The sequence below is a fragment of the Sceloporus occidentalis genome, unplaced genomic scaffold (genome assembly GCF_023333645.1).
Source record: "Sceloporus occidentalis isolate IW3139 unplaced genomic scaffold, rSceOcc1.0.p SCAF_4, whole genome shotgun sequence".
NCBI lineage: Eukaryota > Metazoa > Chordata > Lepidosauria > Squamata > Phrynosomatidae > Sceloporus > Sceloporus occidentalis.
Window position 1 is genome coordinate 176,066,438 of NW_028316984.1, and position 19,056 is coordinate 176,085,493.

At 38.8% G+C, this 19,056-nt stretch overlaps 1 protein-coding gene across 3 annotated transcripts in view; it reads right to left on the reverse strand.

The window, feature by feature from the left end:
• Window positions 1-3,052: 3,052 nt before the first annotated feature.
• The window catches only part of TRIP11 (thyroid hormone receptor interactor 11), a 59,039-nt gene continuing 43,035 nt past the window's right edge, over window positions 3,053-19,056 (reverse strand). For 2 of the 3 annotated variants that reach the window (XM_089522398.1, XM_089522397.1), the window contains 5 exons: window positions 13,660-13,741; window positions 11,004-11,118; window positions 9,980-10,102; window positions 7,777-7,921; window positions 3,053-5,628 (listed from right to left, as the gene is read on the reverse strand). In XM_089522398.1, the coding sequence (XP_089378524.1) occupies window positions 5,408-5,628; window positions 7,777-7,921; window positions 9,980-10,102; window positions 11,004-11,118; window positions 13,660-13,741 (686 nt within the window). In that variant the 3' untranslated portion in view covers window positions 3,053-5,407. Of the gene's footprint in view, window positions 5,629-7,776; window positions 7,922-9,979; window positions 10,103-11,003; window positions 11,119-13,659; window positions 13,742-19,056 lie in introns of those variants that run through there. The other variant, XM_089522399.1, reaches the window with a different exon arrangement.

Here is a 19,056-nt window from a genome sequence, read left to right on the forward strand (position 1 = left end):
ATATATAGATCTGTGCTGAAGTCCCCCCCCCATTTTAACTGGTATACTATTTAAAATTTGTACAGTAGGACCTTCCTGTTCTGCACCCCCCCCCCCCACGTAAGGGAAATACTGTGCATGCTCAAGCTCCATTGATAACAATGGGGCTCGTGCATGCAGTGTGGCACATCACAGGTGCACACTTCATTGCCTCTTCCAGTGCGCAACTTTAGTGTAAGCTGAAACTATGCCTGCATATGACGTGGGCGCACTGTATTTTGTCATTTTTCAGCAAGAGAAGATCTAGTTTGAATGTATCTGTTCATCAACATTATGCATTAAAACAATGTTTCCTTATACCATCCTTTTTACTCACCTCCTCATTACCAAGTATCATTCCATTTATTATTTCCAACTTTTTCTCTTTCTTATGAATTTACAAGTGTATCCGTGTGTACCTTCAAGTCGCCTGTCAATTTATGGCAACCCCATGAATTTTTCATAGGGTTTTCTTAGGCAAGGAAGTGTCTAGATCAGGGGTAGGCAACCTGCGGCCCGCGGGCTGGATGCGGCCCGGCAAGGCCTTGAGACCGGCCCCAGCCCGGTCCTGCCGCCGGAGCCTTTGGCCTCTTGCGTGAGGGCGTGGGGCCTTTGACCTATCAGGAGGAGGCGGGCAAGGGGGGGCAAGCGGCAGGCAAGGGGGGCAATTGTCTATAGAAGCCTCCGAAACATGCATTTATATTAACATTTTTTAAAAAATAAGCAATTTTTTTTGCATGTCCTCCAATTTTTTTAAAAAGTGTCCTCCATCTGAAAATTTTGTCCTACATTTGTCCCGGTTTATTTATTTAATTAATTTTTAAAAAATTATTTATTTCTTTTTTGGCTTCGGCCCCCCAGTTGTCTGAAGGACAGCAACCCGGCCCCCGGCTCAAAAAGGTTGCCTACCCCTGGTCTAGATCAAGGAAAGGTATAGTGCCACTCTATTCTGCTCTGGTCAGGCCACACCTGGAATACTGTCTCGTTCTGGCCACAACTCAAAAAGGATGTTGAGAAACTGGAGCGTGTCCAAAGGAGGGTGACTAAAATGGTGAAGGCTTTGGAAATCGTGCCCTATGAGGAGTGACTTAGGGAGCTGGGTGTGTTTAGCCTGAATCAGAGAAGGTTAAGAGGTGATACAATAGCCCTGTTTAAGTATTTGAAGAAATGTCATATTGAGGATGGAACAGGATCTGGAAGAATGGATGCAAACTACAGGAAAAGAGATTATACCACAACTTTTGGAGGAACTTCCTGACAGTAAGAGTTGTTTGACAGTGGAACACACTCCCTTGGAGAGTGGTGGAGCCTCCCTCCTTGGACGTCTTTAAATGGAGACTAGATGCTTTGATTGTGAATTCCTGCATGGTAGGGGGGTTAGACTGGATGGCTCTTGTGGTCTCTTCCAACTCCGATTCTATGAATACTCAAGAGGTGATTTTGCCAGTTCTTTCCTCTGAAGTAAAGCCTACATTGCCTGGTGCTCATTGGTGGTCATCCATCAACCAGAGCAGACCCTGTTTATCTTCCAAGATCAGGCAGAATCTAGCGCCATGACAAAAATTTAACTAAAACCAGAAATGCAATTTAAAACCATTTTGAGCACTATCTCATTTGACATGCACAGCTGAGAGAAGAAGGTTCAGCCCCCAGCTGGTATGAAGACCACCAGTGGATGAACAGGATTGGCCAAGTGTCCCACCAGGCTGCTATCTCTGGGGTGGGGTAGTGGCTTTGAGCTAAGCAGGAAGGAAGCATGAAATGAAGGAATTGAAGGAGGGAGCTCTTTTCCAGTCTCCTTCCCACTCCTTCCTTAACTTCCTATGGGTCAGGAAGAGACTAATGCTGTCTGGAGGGTGCCTTAATGCATGCACCCACTGTATTCCCAATAGCAAGGAAGATTAGAAGAAATGAAGGGGGTATTTGGTACTTGGAGCTGGCTTGGCAGGACATGAATGACTTTGCCCCTCTGCTTCCATGGTCAAGCCACTTTGCTTGGTGGCTGCAGGACAAAAAACATATGCAACATTGTTGGGCCCCAGACCACCTTCCAAATACCAGGCCCTTTATTGGCTTTCTCCTTCTCATGTTGGTCCAGTGGGTATGTAAACACCTTCAAGGCAACAAGAAAGAATTGCAGTAATCCAAGAGTCTGCAAGCCTTCTCCCTGCAGAATTATCTTCAATAATTTTGCCTACAATTTTACAGTATTTTAATTATTCTTATATTTATCAACGTATTTATCAACTACCTCCTGGCACACCTTGTTGCAATTTTCTGTGCCCCCTCACATAGGTTTGGGGATTCTTGTTCCATGTATAGGATAGATGAGACGTGCTGGGTGAAGGAACCATTTTGAAGATTACGTTCATATACCACTTGCATAGTGTGACATATTAAATGTGTCCACTCTAACTTACACAAAGGAGGATTTTGAAAATAGGTTGTTGAAGAATTTACAGTGGAATACAGTTGCCCCTTGACATTCACGGGGGTTAGGGGCACAAGACTTCTGTGAAATTCAAAATTTGTGCATAAAGCCATGGGGTGAGAGCAGTGGGCACATGTGTGCCCCCATCTCCCTTCTGAAACCTCAAACAGCTCCAGCAAGCTCTCCTAGGTGCTGGAAGGGCAGGGGAGTGTGCATTCACAGCTCCCTCCTTCCCTTCCAAGGCTTCAGGCAGCTCTCTGAAGCCTCGGAACGGCACAAAGGAGGGCACATTCACTTTCCCCAAACCCCTTCCCAAGACAGAGAGCTGCTTGGGGAAAGAGGCAGTTCTGCATCCTGGAAAGGGGCAGAATTGGCGCAGGCATCCTCCCTGGCTTCTCTTTCCTGGGCTTTTTCTTTCGCCAGGGGAAAAGCCTGGGAGGGATGAGGAGGAGGAGGGGGTGTACAGAGGCCTTGATCCTTTAATAATCGAAACTGTGAGTGTCAAGCCGCAAATGTCAAGGGATGACTACATTTCCAAACCTTGCCTTGCCTTCATATTTTCAATAAACTATCCCTTTCTAAGTTACAAAACACTAGCTTCAGTTATGAGAAATCAGAATGCAACACTTTATTATGAACAGAAATTCCTGAAACTATTCCAGGTATTAATTTATAAGGATTTAGATAATTTTAAATCAATATATGTAAATACAAACAAAAAGGCTCTTTGCATTCATTTATTTGGCAGCTTCTAGGCAACTATATTTTCATGATTCATTCCATACTCAAACTGAAGTCAAACTACAGGGTATTAATTAAGGGTGCATCTATATTGTAGAAAGAATGCAGTTTGGCATCACTTTAGCTGCCATGGTTCCACCCAACAGAATCCTGGGTTTTGTAGTTTGGTGAAGAACCAGAGCTGAAAGACAGGACTGAATAACTCACCAAACTACAAATACCAGGATTCTGTAGAATAGAGTCATAGCAGTTAAAATGGTGTCAAACTGCTTTAATTCTGCAGAGTGGACACACACTAAGAGACACTGGAGAAAATGCTCTAAGTTTGAATATAGAACTTGCACTGTAGGCAAAATCTATGTTAACCAAGAGTGCTTCTGCTTGAGTTAACAAGACCTACTTTCCCCTCTGGAAATCCTTACACCCTCCCAAAATGTTCTCCAGAAAATCCGCCAAATATCCAGAACAAATTTTTGAAGGCATGAGGGATGCACGGTGGAGAGGACATTGGTCTTCCCTCTTCTGCTGACAGAGCTGTTCCACCAATGGAAGGCATTAAGTTTTGGATATAATCCAGTTTTACTTTTAACACAAACTACATGAATAACAGTATAGAAAAAGGGTAGGCTCAAAGAGATGCTGTGTCTCAAATTATCTTTTCAAGGCATCAAGAACACCTTCTAGTACTTGGATCAATAGTTTGATGACACATTCAATATACACTGTACAAATCTGAGCAGCAAATTTACAGAATTCTATTTGTTTTATGTAGACCTATTTACATACTGGAGTAAAGCATAATTCACTTTAGGCTTTATACATATATTCACACTTCAAAATGCCAATCAAATTTATGTGTATAAGCAACCATCTCTTAAATATACACCTTGAACCATTACAGTATTGCATATTTCAACCATACTTACACTATGAGTATACAAATACGATGTCAGGTTTGCAATTAGTGGTCAACTGAAAAATTCATTAGTAGATTTAGAATATTTGTTACATTAAATAGCTTCTGGAGTTAGAAAATCCCAACTGAAGCATTGCCCAGAAATAAAATTTGTGAGACACTCTTGTACCAATGACTTTTAAAAACTTACAACTAACCATTCTCAAAGAAATGTAAGCTGTATCCTGTTTGAGACTTACTGGTAAGGTGTGTGTGAATGAAAACAAACAGCCCACACTTCGCAGCACTCCCATTCTATTTAAGTGCATTATTTGGCAGACACAAGCTATTTCCTGGTCACCAAGAGACAACACTGTTCTGAGCATAATGCCCACAGCACAGCCAGACTTGGTCAGCTAATGTCATTCCCTTTGGAGTTTTATACCTGTACACTTTCTTACACTTTCACAGAATCATGATAAACTGCAACCCATGCTAGTTTAATAGAAATCAAAGAGGAGACCTGAAAGCTGAGAAATAGTCTATATCTACCCTACATTGAATAATGCAAAATTGTTCCATCCTACTAATTAAGAAGGGTTGCTCAAGATTGAAGACGTAAATCTGGGTTAAATCTGACATTCTGTAAGGATTGGGAACATATGGTCCCCACAATCTCTCAGCACACAAAATAGACTGTACTTTTTCCTCATTTTTCTGGGCTTCAGAAGTCATGGACTGGGAAGGCTGAAGTGATATTTGAACTGTCCAGATACTTCCCCCAGGCCATCTAGTGCCAACCCCATTGTCCCCGATTGCAAATATACATAGTTCTTTCTGGATTTGTGTCCTTTTTAACATAGTCTCTCAGTTAGATGACCCCAAAAGCAGCAGTCCAGACATCTTTTGCGAGAAGAAAAAGGGAAAAAAACTGTCCATATGGTCAAAATAATACTGGTGTTAAAATAAATGTTGCATGGTTGAAAGGCTTTGGAGAGAACTGTTAAACCTCTAGGGTTTTGTTTTGTAGTTTCGGTTAGGATTTTTCCACTTGAAAGTGGATTCAGCAAACTAAGATAACAAGAGCTATTTCTTCTTTGATGGTGACAGCATCTTTAAAAAAGCAATGGATAGGTAAGAAAAGCACTTTGAAAAATTTGGGAATGGGGAAGGATGGGTGAGAGGTTAACAACTTAAGAGCAATTGAATATGAACAACTTTTTACAAAAGGCCTCTTTGTGGTATATTATACAAACGCAGTGTTCTTTTCCCCCCATAAAGTGCTATTATCATCTTCATCATGACCATTGACTTAGAACTGTCTATTGCTTTAACAAGTCTTTTAGTACTGCACCAGCACTGGCATCTGGTGCTACCGGCAGTGGTGTGAAAGTGGGCAAGGCATCAGAAATAGGTTTCATAAGCAGATGCCCAGCTCCACCAGTTCCAAGATTAGCTGGGGTGATGAGTGGGACTGCTGCGGACCGAGGTGCAAGGAATGGGTTTACATCTGGCCTTCTACTGGTTCCTGAGCCTGTTGGATCTGGCAGAGGAAACAAGAAAATATTGCTTGGTAAATTATTTGAGATAGCCTTCTCAGCAAACTTACACAGAATTTGCTTCAATAGTTTTGTCTACAGTCTTACACCATTTAAGCTGTTATTTGACTAACAGCAAAACCCAAATCCATCCTCTCCAAGGATGCAATAATGACTGTACATATGTCAATTTATAGAAATTATTATCATTACAATAACAATGAAAAACATATTGTTTACTTATCAGCAAATTATCAGCAAATTGCAGCATAATATAATCTGTCATTGTTTCACAACTTTTACAAAGATATAGACTTCACACAGATACAAAGAAATTTTGTGAGAGAATAGGAGAATATTGCCTTGTGGTAAAAAATCACTACAACAATGGATAGTCAAATCGAATTTTTTAATACTCTCATATCTGCTGATCTGGTGAAAGCTCTCCATTCCATCATAGTCTAGCGTTCTAACCTTCCAAACGTTTTAACATGACGACACAAATGTAAAATTTGATTTGTATTTCCCGATGTAAAACTAAATCTGGCTTTGGTACGTAGAGAGACCTTGTAACACCTTTGAGACTGATTGAAAGAAAGAAGTTGGCAGCATGAGCTTTTGTAGACTTAAGCCTACTGTGAGCTTCTTTCTTTCATTTACTCAAAGGTGCTCCAAGATTTCTCTACATACTGATTCTACAGACTAACACAGCTGTATCTTTGAAATCTGGCTTTGTTCTTCCTGTCACCTGCATAGAGAAAGGGTGGGAGAGCATTTTATATTCATGTTCATTCAAGTTGCTTATTTCACTACAGCAAACTCACCAAAACCTGTTTCAAGGCCATGGCAATCACAACTTTCCTCAAGGGAATATTTACCACCATGCACCAGATCCCTTCTAATCTTGGAAGTTAAGCAGGATCAGCTCTGGTTAATACAACGAATACCAGGTGCTGTAGGCTATATTTCAGAGGAAGGAATGGGCAAAACCCTTTCCAAGTATTCTTTGCCTAAGAAACCCTATGGAATTCATGGGACCATCATACATCAACAGGCAACTTCAAGGCACGCACATACAAGCACACACACAGACACACACATTAAAGTATAATAATTTCTTTTCTTTGTACTCTGAGCCATGGAAAAGAACATACTCTTATTGTTCAAATGAACAGTGGTGCCACAGTCTTATGAAAAGAAATTACTGAAACAATTTTGCATTGGATTTGTGAGCAATCATGAAATAAGTATGGGAAATGTTGTGTCCTGATAGATTGCCACATGGAGTTGTAGTTCACCATCATTTTGAGCAAACCAACCTTTTAAAATATTTTTTTTTCATATATGAGAATGAGAACAGAAACTTTTCAAAACTGAACTGAGACACTTAGGAGTTAATGTATATCATAGTCCTAGATAAATCTATCATTCAGTGAGGCCAACCTGAGAACTATGTATTTATGTCTGTTAATCTATTCTTTACATTTTAAACAAAATCTGAAATACCCAAACAATTAAGGGATACAGAATGCATGTCTGGTTTTATAGGGCAACAATCCAATTCAGGAATAGCCACAGTCCCTCTGAACGTTATGTCCAGACAAGAAAACTGGGTGTCTGCCAAATAAAATAGGGCACCTTCACAATTATACCATAAATGATAAGAGAACAAAAGGCATATAAACCATAAATTTATTGAAAATATAAACTTTCAAAGATAAGCTTTCAGACTGGAAATTTCCCAGCTCTACAGTGACAATTTAAAGCCAAGTATTCACAGTGGGAAAACTTTCAAAACTTTGCAGGAAGAAACATTCTCTGTGGAGAGGCAAAGTTTTCATAGTTGAAAAGGCAATGTTTTATGAAAAGCCACATTCTATATAACCATTTGTATTATACCAAATGATTTGCTACTGCTGGAAATGGAGTTCATATGATTTGCAGTAAAATAGGAATGAAATAGTGGTTTTTAGACTGTATTTACTACTGCTTTACTATCACCATGCCTTGGTACCAGGCTGAGACCATACAAAAATATGCTTGTGGAGTGCAATTAACTTAATACAGCCTTGAAAGTTTGTATTCAGATGTTATAATGGCATTACTCAAGTTCAATATAATATTTCATACCTTCTGAAAATAAAATGCATTACCTGTCATGTTACTGGAAGGATTAGCACTGGGTTTGCCAATTCCTGTTGCTCCTAAAGGCTTCATGTCATGAACAGACAGTTTTGGTGGAGGAAGAACTGGACGGGATTCTGTTTCAAGAAACTTCACAAACAATTCTGAAAAAGACTAAAAAGGTATTGACTAATTAAACAAATGCAAACAACATTTTTGGAGATATGTAACACATATTTGGCTCATCAGTTCAAGATGCCCTGACTTAAGTACTGCAGAACAATGCTAGCAGCAGTATGAATTTATTTTAACATACCACATTATTTGACACCAGCTTTAAGGTTTAACTGTCAACAGATTCAAAGAATCACAGTTCCTCAATGATTTTGGGTACAGTCCTAAGGAGGGAATGTACAACTTATCAAACTGTCCAATTTGCTTTCAAAGGCCAACTAGGTATGAAATTAGATTTTGCATGTATAGTGAGATTAGTAAAGGACCTCCTTAACTGTTAGAGTTTTCTAGAATGTAGAAGATCTGCTATTTAACAGTTTAGGGTAGATCATAACAATCAGAATGTCCTGTATAATATACTTTGAAGATCTATAATTTCACTGGTGTGGGCAGTCCCTCTACCAATACAGACTGCAACTATTTTACACAGCCACTATGTTCACAGATGCTGTGGCCTATTTGTCACCTGGGGCCAACTTTCTCATGATAAGCATCTCCATACTTAATTTGGCCAGTCGTCAAATGAGAGACACATTCTGCCCCTAGGGCCATAACTGAATCCTAATCAGCATGGCACAGTTTCCAGAATATATGCTATGCTGTCATAGAACCAAGGGTCAGCACCACAGTAAGATGAAGCAACAGAGTAGGACACTGTGAGAAACTGTGATAGCCTTTATAGGTATGGGTTCTTTAGACATAAAATTGGTATTGATTCCACCCATCCATCCATCCAGCTGCACATAATACAATTTTCTAGAATGGCTCAAATGGATGCTGTTAATGCAATACAGATTACACTCATGTCCTGTAGTAGTTTCCTTTTAGCCAGAAGGTATTATTTGAATTTACATTGTTTCAAAAAAGAATCTTTTATATTAACCAATTTATAACCGCTCAATTGTTGTGACTTAGGAGTTTGATACACAATATAAGCTGGTGTTTTTGGAGCCCCTATAGTTTCTGAGAGCCAGTGTAGTGTAGCTGTTTGAGCATTGGACTATGACTGTGGAGATCAGGGTTCAATTCCCCTCTCAGTCATGGAAACCTACTTGGTGACCTTAGGCAAGTCACACACTCTCAGTCCTAGAAGATCCTGTGATAGAGTCACCATAAATCAGAAATGACTTGATGGCACAGAGCAATAATAGTTGCTGAGAGATATATACTTTAAGGTTGAAATGATACACACTTGGCATCTACCATTCACCTGGCTAAATATCTCATTGCCTTATCTGAACATGCATCCTTAGTTGTGATTTTTTCTTGGACTTCTTTTGAACACATGACTGCTTACATTAACCTATATGATTAATCCACACTTGCTTAATCCTCTCTATTATTATTATGAACTGGCTGTGTGTCTTTTTGGTGGGTTATTTCACTCTTACCTCCTTCTCTCTCCCTCCCCTCACTTTGATGTTGGATTAACTTTGGCTGGTACAACAGCTGAAGATGTTGAAGGATTGAATAGCCTGCCTGCAGTCCAGACAGCTGGACTACTGCGTAAGCTATGCTTACATAAACTGAGTTGGTACAGAATGCTTTCTCTAGACTTCTTACAGGGGACAGCCTACTGGCAGCATGTTAACACCTCTGTGGTAGGAACTGCACTAGCTACTGTGTATTTGCTGTTAGACAAGGTTTATGGTTTTATTGTTTGGATACTAAGCCCTAAACAACTTTGGATCTAGTTACTTGAAATAATGTCTACTCATGATTCTATTATTATGAATAATGCAGATGTTGTATATTCAATTTACACATTGTCTTATACTGTAAGCCTTATTATTTTGCTCACCATTTACAAATCCATAGCTGTAACTGGTTTTAAAATAGCTGCACATAAATAATAAAAAAGACAATATTCCAAAATGCTGGGGTGGAAATGTCAATAATTTCGAGCTTTCTGCAAAGGTAGTAAGTTAATATTGTCAGCACTTAGTAATATGCAAGACCTGGATTTTCCACACAAAAGGAGCCAAGTAAAATACTTACGCTGTTGAAAATGGATTGATGGGTTGGTCTCAGAGGTGTGTTGGGGACACTCTTTGATCCAGCACTTCCTCCAAACCATCCAGTCACCCATCGAGTAACGCCTATTTGATCTTCTGACAATAACTAGGGAACAATTTAAACCAGAAGAAGACATTAAAACCTGCTACCACCTCTCATACAACAACTGGCAGATAAATCCAACAACGCATTGGTGGTTGCAATTTCTTCCCTGTCCACTACAACTTTCTACACAAGCAGAAAACCACCACTGGAGAACTACACATGTTCTTCAGTGCTGGTTTTGGAAGCACATGAGAAGCTACAAGGAGGAGAAAGATACTCTCCTCCTTCTGGTTTCACTTGGCTGTTGTTGTACCAAGAGAACGCTATCAATCCTGCCCTTATGGATACTATTATATTTACTATTCTATAATTACAGTTGGCCCTTCCCTTATGCGGGGGATCAGTTCTGGACCCCACCACGTAAGGGAAATACCATGTAAACTCAAGCCCCATTAGAAACAATGGGGATCGTTCCCGCGGCATGCACCCGGCACGTCCCATTGTTTCTTCGAGGGCGCGGGAGAAGCCTTTCCGGCACGGCTTTCAGCAATTAACTTTTGTGTTTAAAAGACTCCTTTTCATTTTTAATAACAAGTAATCCAAAGTTTTATAAAACAGCTCTATGTTAATAGTTCAGCTAGACCCAAAAATGTTCAGTTAGTTTCAACAGGGCAATTTTGAAAAAAGGTGAAGAGTTGAGTCCATGTGACCAACAATAACTGAGAGTTTCTTTATTCTAAGACATGAACCATTAGCAGAAAATGACTCAGTCATTTTAATTTTATGACAGTAAAATCAGGAAAATCATCATAATATGCTTATAAAGCCTGTTTACACCGCACAATGGTAAATGGCCAATAGACTGACTATGCATTATGTTTAATCCAGTTTACTGGAAGAAAAACTGCAGGACTGTTGAAATGGCCATCAATAAAAAACAGATGCAAGAAGTTGGTATTACCTGATCAAGTTCCTCCTTTTTTATTCCTAGGATACTTCCCATTAGCCTTAGTACCTCATGACGTTTATTCTTTGGAGTGTGGAAATGCCCAATGAAAAGGTTCCTCATCAGGACTCTATCATAATGGAGATAAAAATCAAACATTACTTGACAGTGATAACAGTCTAGAATATCAGTATTTAAAGGGATCTTGTAGTACTTTTGAGACTAAGTGTGAGAAAAAAGCTGTAGGATAAATTTTCGTAGATTTGGTCTATTGCAGACCTAGGCTGTATCTGCGCTGCAAAAAATCCACCACTTTAAGTGTCATGGGTCAATTCTAAGGAATCCTGGGAGTTGTAGTTTTGTGAAACATTTAGTTTTCTCTGTCAAAGAGCTTTGTTGCCACAACAAACTACAATTCCCAAGATTCTATAGCATTCAGTCATGGCAGTTAAAGACGCGTCAAACTGGATTATTTTTGCAGTGCGGATGCAGCACTGGTCTCAATGTCTACAAGATTCCTTCGCATATTGACAGTGCTAATGATCAAGAAAAGGGATTAGACAACCCACAAGGCATGAATCTTGCTATCACTCTGCATCTCCCCTGACCATACTGTTTTAAGGAGTAAGAATATAAATAATAATTTAGATGCAATACACTGGAAAACAAGAAATATTTGATAGACTAAGGCATTTAGCTTAGAGGAATTCCAATCCAATTTCAACAAACTCTTTTGTGGCAACCACAGATGCAGCACTTCTACTCTTTATGTATATGTTTCTTTCATTCCTGCTCTTTACATTATGATCTGTATAATGGAGATCTGACTGTAAAAAGGAAGGGATAATACTTGCAGTACTAGGTGATGGAAAAGTCTGCTTTATGACACAAAATTGGACTAGGCTATTTTTAATCTCTCTCTTGATTTTATACTATTGCAACAATATAGCAAGAGTAAGGAATCACTGATGAAAATGTGTGGATTAAAGGCTAGCCAATTAATCTTTGTTTGTTAAATGAACTATTCTGAAGGAATCTCTTCATAATTTTCTTTTTTGTATATTTTTATTGTTAAGGAAAATGTAACATGGGATATACAGTAGAAGAAATAAAACATGTATGTGAAAGTCACTATGACTAAGCAAAAGCAATTAAGAAGCCACACAGGTGTAAAAGCTAATGTAATTTAGCAGTCCTAAATGCCAAGGACAGAAATGTAGAGTGTATAATTGAAAACACCTGAGAATCATTAAGTGTACAAGGTGAGATGATGAAATCATTAAGTATGGGTTGAACTATGAGAACCAATCAAAATGAGTGTACACGCCCACTGGGTGGAAACTGACTAAGTGGGTGGTGTTTGACAATGGCTATAATAATTGCTATGATTGCCAATGTATTTTGTGGGTAGTTGGAGTGTTTTGGGTAGTTGTGGAGTTTTGTGAGTAGTTTGGAGACTGTAGAGATTGTGATTTATAGGGCATATAGTATTTGTATATAGTAGAATAAAGTAGATCTTTTATACAAGACTACTGAGTTGTCTGGTGTCTTGAGTGAAGATACAAGAGCCAGCAGGATCCTGGAGAAGTCTGAAGACTTCTGTGGAAGAAGAGTGAGAGGGCTTGGAGAGTTTGTCAGGGTCTTCAGCCTATTCTCTGAAACTCTGCTGCTTTGGAGAAAAACATTAACCACTGGCCAAAACTGGTCAGCGCAGGTGCATAACAAGGTGGTGAGTTAGAGCCAGAGGTGAAGAGCTACAACTCCCATCATCCCTGACATTTATTACTAAAAGGTAAAACCATACAGAATTTTCTCTTGTGGAAGACCTGTCATGTGAAAAATTGCACAGAAACATATCATTGTCAGGCAGATTATGTTCACAGTACCATAGCTACAAAGTGAGCTCTGCAAAAGGAGGAAATGTGGTCATAAACACTTGGGTTGCCACCCAATTAAAGGAACTGTACTTAATCATATCAGTTTTAGTGAAGAAACCAAATTTGCATCAAAGCAGTAATTATGACAAAAAATTGCTTTCTGGAAGAGACAAAGTAAATCCTATTAATTTTAATGAGATTTACTTCCTCAGAAATTGGAAGAAATGGAGCCTGGTTATAACTACGTACTCTATTGTCTTACACCTTAGTACTTAGGGGTGACTAATACATTTTCCCCTTGCTAAGCCATCTCCTAGAAGACCAAAGTGAAGGCCAGCTTTAGTAACTGTACAAAATGCTCCAAGCTTCCAATGAAGTTGTTCTCCCTCTGCTATCTCCCAATTGGGATTCACGGGAAATATTAGGCACCAATTCAAATGTTAGTAATATTTCTTCAAAAGTGGTGCTCAATGTTTTGGGGGGGGGGGGTCCCTTGAAGGAAATAATTTGGAAAGTCTTTAATCAGTTGATTAATGATATATGCTTTAAGATGGTTTTAATTTTTTTGACTGTTTAATCTTGTTTTAACTTTTATATCTTGTGGATTTTTAATAATGTTGTCTTTAATTGTGGTAAGCTGCTTTGAGTCCTATTCTTGGGAAAAGGTGGGGTATAAATAAATGAAAGAGGTATTTCATGCCACAGCCACTATTTTGTGATATAAAATGTGTCGTTCCTCTCAAAAGAAAAAAAAATCCCAAATATATTTTTTTTCAATTTGGAGACTCACTTACTTGTCCACTTTTCCTTCTGTGCTGTTTATTAGATTCATTAGCTTGTTCTGTGCATCTTCTAACATTTCTTGCTTTAGTTCACCTACAGAAATAATGAGAATTTGCTGCAACAAGGAGACAACAAACAATGCAGATGTGCTCACAGAATATCTTACTGGAAGTATCAGTGGGTCTAGTTTTATTTTTATCTATAGATATGAATAAGCAAGGTCCAAAACTCCACCTCGGTGATATTTTTTCACAGAGAACCTGAGATTTTACAAAAGATACATTCTCCATGCTTTTGTTATAATGGCAAAGATAAGGTTATACACTAGTAATAGCTTGCTTTTTTACAAAATGGTTTTAAGGAATCTGTCCAAAATTTCCACCCAATGAAAAGGATTATAAGTTGCTTCAGAGAGGGGTGACACATGTGGAAAAAGCTTTACTTGAGTTAATACCTTTCAATTTCTGTTAAAATATCTGTCACATTAGTCTGACAGAACGGAAAAGTGAGCCAAAGCACAGATAGCATGATATAAATCCACCATTCAAGATGCCATTCACCCTTGGTTAAATTATATAAATCTAGGAAAACAAGATCTCCTAAATTAATTCAGCCTGTAATCCTAAACACATGTACTAGTGAGTAAACTCCACAGAACATAAGAAATCAAATGAGCATGGTCCAGACTGCACTGTTAAGAGTGATTGACCAGGGTCCAACACAATATGCTGACTGAATTCCTTCCATCAGTGGCAATGAAAAGAGGATCTCACCCTCTCCATTGCAACTCTTTGTGAACCCCAAAAGTCTGTTCCAGGGGTCTGGGAAATCACCTAGAGCTATTTACTGAATGGTGCCAAGGACTACAGGGGGGAAGAGGAAAGAAAGTAAGTTCTAGTGTTTGAGAGCACCACTGAATTTAGGCAAGCATAGTAAGATTAGATATTCTCACTTGAGAGATTTCAGTCAAGGCAGATCACAAATTCACAATGCATGCACTAGAACCACACAGAGACAGACAGAAAAGCATTCTTCAATGTTATTTTGGAGATATAAATTAATAAACCAATCTAGCTTCTTTTCAGGCAGCCACACCATATGCACCAATATTTCATAGTACTCATAGGCACATATTTAATCTCATTCCATAGTAAACATTACTATGGACCAATTTGGAGACAGTGCTGTTCTATAGGTTTGCATATGTAATGGGATGAGAAGAAAGCCTCAAGGATCTTATGAATTTGGAAGCAACTACTGATCTTGAGAATATACTGACAACAAGCACTTGACTTCATAGAAAACCAAATACATGCATTTGAGATTGTTTCTACCTATAGTTCCTTTATGGGACAGTAGAATTTACTAGAAAGTAATGTTGCCATTTTCAGAAAGAAAAGTCCACAGAAAAGTCTTAATGTCAATGAAATTTAAACTCAGTTTCAGGAAGATAAGATGAATTGTATCAGCAAGGCTATTCAAATGCTCTCTCTGTCTGAGAGAATATGTTTTTGATTTTAAAAAATGTGAATATGCATGCAAAATGCATTTGTTTATTTTAAACAGGTGTGGTAGAAAGTGCCCTTTTCCAAAACATAAGGGGTAAAATGGTGCTCTGACATCATCCATTTACACCTATAAGTTTAGACATGTCATTTGCAAAGGTAAAGCTTTAAAAGGATCAACAGTCATTTGGCAGTACTGAATGAAGCTTTTAAAAATATAGAACATAACTATTAGACAAAAAAAAAATGGAACAAGTTTTAAGAAAATTGAAGTTTCCCTCCACCCAGAAAAAAGCTTGCCACACAGTTGTTTCTATCAACTATGAAGGTTTGCCAAGGGTATTCATTTTACACTTGCTAAAGAGGGGGAAAGAGACACCAGAAATCATCTTGTTCTTCACTGCTCCTAGAAAAAGATAACTGTTCAAAAGAGAAGTCTTAGTATGCCTGAGAGCCAGTGTGATGTACTGGTTTGAGCACTGGACTAAGATTCTGGAGACCAGAGTTCAAATCGCTACTTGACCATGGAAACCCACTGAGTGACCTTGGCCAAGTCATACTCTCTTTGCCTCCGAGGAAAGCACTGGCAGCCCCCCTGAAAAAACCCTGTAAAGAAAACCCCGTGATAGGATCGGTGTAAGTAGGAAATGACTTGAAGGCACACAACAACAACAACAACAACAAGCAGGACACATCAGTTCCATCTTTTCATTTAATATAAATAAAAGTGTAAGTGACAGCCCTTAGAATTTCAGGTTAGAACTACTGAAACCAAGATTCCAATTACTATTCAGCCATGGAGCTCTCTCTGTGAGACCTTTAGTCAATTATTATCTTTCACTCCAACCTACTTCACCAAACTGTTGTAAGGATAAAATGAGATGGAGGATCACACCTCCCACCTTCAGCATTTTGCATGGAAGAAAGAAAAAAGTAATTTACTATTATTATTATTTCCTTCAACTAAGCCAAATATTGAATGCTCATCTATTTGTGCGATCAACTTAGAGCCTGCACAGACCAGCACTTTGTGCCGGCCTGCAGGCGAACTAGGGCGCATGGCATGATGACGTCTCTCATGCGCAGCGCCCAAACGGTGCTGTGCATGAGGGGCATCCTAACGCTGCACCAGGGCACTTATGGCCCCCCTTCTACGGCACAAATAGGAGCTGCATTTTGCAGCTCCTTTTTGCACCAGGTTGGGGGTGTGGTTGCCACGTCCCAAACGCCACACTTCCAGGGACAGCATAGAGCCTTCCCTTACCGGGCCTGTCTGTACAGCCCCTTACTCTGTCATTTTTCTTTGAAAAAAATATGAGTTTAATTAATGAGTATAAAAAGATAGGGCAGAGGTGAATTTCAGCACGGGCTCTGGAAAATTAAGACACAATATTCTCCTGCAATTTGTTAACCATTTATGGAAATTCGGAAACCTCTATCTTGCATGCCTTCTGTTTTTCCATTAATACAATTTTTGCTGCCAAAAAAATCCATTTAAAAATTCTTTCAGCAGTTTAGGCCAACAAATCTGTGTCTGGGAATGTATCTGGCCACTATTCAACAAGACATTATATGTTTTCCTGTGTAAATAACATATTCTGAATACAATCTCCTTTTTATTTTTCTTAAACTGTCACATTTGATGGGTGGTGGGAAGGGAGGAGAGTTCCAATTTCATTCCTAAATCATACTCAACACTTCACATCCACAATCTGTGCCAAAAATATGGTCTAAACGAGACTATTACATTTTTGATTATAGTGGTAGCACACCTGCCAAGATGCTGAACACCATTACTAGGTTAACCATAGAGGGAGATGGGGAAGGAACATTCTTTCTTCAGATCCAGTCATCCATGTTTTCTATAAATGAGGAAGCTACAATGCTTCACTACAGCCATACTGAAAAATGGAAGGTAAGAAGAAGGTGGAGAGTTTTATCCTCAGATTTTCCATCCATCCCTGAAGTTGCTTCACTAGTACAGTCAGGGCTTCCCCAAGTTTAGTCTTAGCCTCTGATTACTAAAAACTGACAACAGATTGTAGCCACTAAGAAATATAACAACATCAGAAGTTACTGAGCAAAACATGCAGCTAGTTTCAGGGAGGCTATGTGAACATTTCTTCCTACCCCATTGCTATGCTGTCTTATTAATTTGTGAGATCTACATTTGCTTTCATTAGAACCCTAAATCAACTTTCGTGCAAAAGACAGACACTTAGATGAATTTTAAGACAAAAAATGTGTATACTAGCAGTGAAGGAAGTTCAGAGTCTTTTCACACAGAAACTCTAATCTTTCTTCATTTTACTAAGATAATTCAAGGGTTAGCAGTTAAACAAAAGTGAAAAATCCTTGCCAGGCTACTAAAAATTTCCCAAAGTTCTATCAAATGATTCAGGTTTCCTTTCTGCCCATCCCTAACTTATATGGTACAAGGAAATGCACTCAGGGACATCCTTTGGACAGGGTTGAAACTGGTGGATTCTGTGCTCTGGTAGACTCAATTTCTGGGAAGAACAGGTGCTCCCACTCTTGTCTCATTTCAACTCAAACCTATTTCATTTTACACAATTCAATGATGGAATTGAGCCCTCAATCCTTATCTATAGGAATGTGCCTTGTGTTTGACTTCTAATTGATACCAGAATGTGACAGAATGAGAGGTTGGTATTCACCCTGAATTATCATTCTTGTATAACTGCATGAGCAATCCACATTCATGGCTTTTCTCCTTGTGGCAACGGATCAAGACAGGAATCCAAACTTCTCTCTCATTGAAAACCTTAACTCTACTCTCTCTCCGATCAATTTATTAATAAACCCTTAACACATATGTCTTTTATTAGGTATGTTACTTAAAATAGGTTAAAAATATTTTGTTTTGTGTTGCTTTGTTTTGTTTAGACATAAATATTTTGTTTTATTTTAATTAACATCCCAGGTGGGGATGGTTGCTCATGTAGTCATCTAAGAGTAATCATTTACAGTGAGTACTAATCTCTCATTCTTTGAATGAATACCTGAGCAATCCACACTCATGGGATATACCCAAGTACATAATCATGGGTGGGTGTGCTTCTCACTGTCACTGATCACTATTTGCAATACAGTCCTTCCAAATGCCTCTTCAGCAACTTTATATTTGTCTAATTTGTAATGCCTTATGAAAGTGGAAACCTCTTCCAAAGAAGCAGTCACTTGAAAAGCCCTTATTGTGGCCATCTATCTAGTTGATAAAACTGACTGGAGAGAGAGAGGCGAGGCAATGGAAAAGAACTTTGGACACCTGCCTTGATCACCTGGCACATGGGGAAAATCCTTGAGAGTGGATTGCTCAGGCAATCATCTAGAAAATGATGTCAAATAACAAATGTTAGGAACAGGCTATATCCTAAGCAGTACTGGATAGTATAACATATGAGGTCAATGAGAAAGGCCTTTCGGTTGGCTTTGGAATTTTAAAGGTAAATTAATTGATTTGAAATCCAGTACAAACTTGAAGTTACTAAGAGGAAGATTAATTCTACTACTGAACCAACATGAGAGTTAATGAGGCAATAAAAAGTCTTAGTCATTTTAGTATGAACATGGGTTCATGGGAATAATAAAAAGAATAAGAATAAGAATAATAAGAAGTTTATTTATATTTCCCGCCTCTCCCAGTTGGTCAATAAAACACAACAGTAATAATAATTTTAGTTAAAAACCAACTCTAACATTAATACAGGAGTAGTAAAATTACAAAGCAATCATAATCAGAGGAGTGGAGCACTATCTCTTTCTTGCTAAGGGTTAAAAGCCAACTAACATGAAATGTTTAGATGTGTGGTGACCATGAGCAATCAGCACCCGGAGGACGAAGCTGATGAGCTACAGCTGCTGATCATAGCAACAAGGTCA